Below are 1,587 nucleotides of genomic sequence, written 5' to 3' on the forward strand. Positions count from 1 at the left end.
AAAAAAAAAAAAAAAAAAAAAAAAAAACCCTAAAGACATGTCACTTCCTTTTCTTTACTTTTCTTTTTCTCTTTTTATTTTGATGAGTCTCAGGACATCTCACACTTGTGTTAAAACAGAAAAGCTAGCCATCCAGACAGTTGTGAAACTAGGAAATATAAGGGACTTTCACAAACTAGATAGAAAGTTTATAATTTTTTTTCTTTAGGCCTTGTTTAGGAAAAGGGAATTGAATGAAATAGAAAGGAATGAAAAAAATAATTTTAAAATATTCTTCCCTTCCCTTGTTTGGGAGTTTAAGTGAAAGGGAATGAAATGGGAAGGAAAGAACACGCACTCCTCTCTATTCTCTTAAAACCTTAAATTTTCATTCCCCTTAAATTTAAAAGAAATGAGAGAGAATGAAATTAGATTTAATGATTTTTTTACTAAAACTCCCAAAATACCCCTATATATTCAACCCTTTATTTTAAATTAAGGGTCTAATAGTAATATTGTCATAAAATGATTCCATTCTATTCCTTCCATGTTGCTCTCAAACAAGATTACTTACATTCCATTCATTTTCATTCCTTTATTTTAAAACATCCAATCAAGGTTACTTAATTCCATTCTTTTCCATTTCTTTCCCTTACTTAAATACATTATATTCTCATTCCTTTCTTCTCCATTCCTTTATAATCATTCCATTTCATTCCCTTATGAACTCCCAAACGGAGCCTTAAGCAAGCAAAAATGAAGCTCATACTAGAGGATATATATATTGGGTAAAGAAAAACCTGTGCTTGATATTGATATTGCAAGTAAGTTCTTGTTTTAGATCCTCAACTGTAACTGTAGTCCCACTAGTAATTGGAGAAGGAAGCTCAGACAATACCTGAGATTTAAAGAGGAAAAACCTGCATTGAGAATACAATGGCAAGAAAGACTAAACACAAAGAAAGAAAACATACCTTCTCAAGGTTTGCTGCATAATTCGCAACCATGGCTTCATCAAGATCATCACCAACTTCATATAGAAGTGCTGCCTTATGCATAATAAGTGGAAAGTACATCCCAAGCTTGGCCTTAACAATCTTTTCAACAAAGTCTCGCAATTTTGCACGATGAGTATTGATCTCGAGCGTTAGTGGACTCTATTTTGAGTCAAAAATATGTCAGCATATTGCAATTGTGAGTAAAATGTAATAAAAATAAATACCATTAAAATTTACAAGAGGGTGAGAGGAAAGGAAGATCTAACATGCCTCAGAACAAACGTAGCAGGATTTGTTAGCTTCAAATGGTTCCACTGGCATCAGCAGCATCTTCCTTGTCGGATGCTCTAAACAATATGTCATCCTATAAACATCCCAATCAGATTAGAGCAAGCCAGCCCCAAAATAGATTTAAACAAAAAGAAAAGGAAAAAAAACTACTCAATTCATGCTATAACATTATCATCAAAAATGGTGCCTTGCCAACTTCAAACAGGTAAAAATTTCTGAACAAAAACATGATTAATATCCTTAATAAGTTGCAAATCTAAAAAATTCTTCCCCAATAGCAGTTGGGCTTCAATGTTCACTTATGATGGAATTGACACCA

General features: G+C 32.6%; 1 protein-coding gene across 1 annotated transcript; it reads right to left on the reverse strand.

Moving 5' to 3' along the window:
* Positions 1-598: 598 nt before the first annotated feature.
* LOC136066131 (SUMO-activating enzyme subunit 2-like) lies at positions 599-1,372 on the reverse strand. The gene is made up of 3 exons (XM_065769991.1): positions 1,248-1,372; positions 954-1,136; positions 599-877 (listed from the first exon to the last, which is right to left on the reverse strand). Exons 1-3 carry the CDS (start codon positions 1,338-1,340, stop codon positions 743-745), a joined length of 411 nt encoding a protein of 136 aa, XP_065626063.1. The 5' UTR covers positions 1,341-1,372; the 3' UTR covers positions 599-742.
* Positions 1,373-1,587: the final 215 nt, after the last annotated feature.

This window comes from Quercus suber, unplaced genomic scaffold (assembly GCF_002906115.3).
Source record: "Quercus suber isolate HL8 unplaced genomic scaffold, Cork oak 2.0 scaffold_2108, whole genome shotgun sequence".
NCBI lineage: Eukaryota > Viridiplantae > Streptophyta > Magnoliopsida > Fagales > Fagaceae > Quercus > Quercus suber.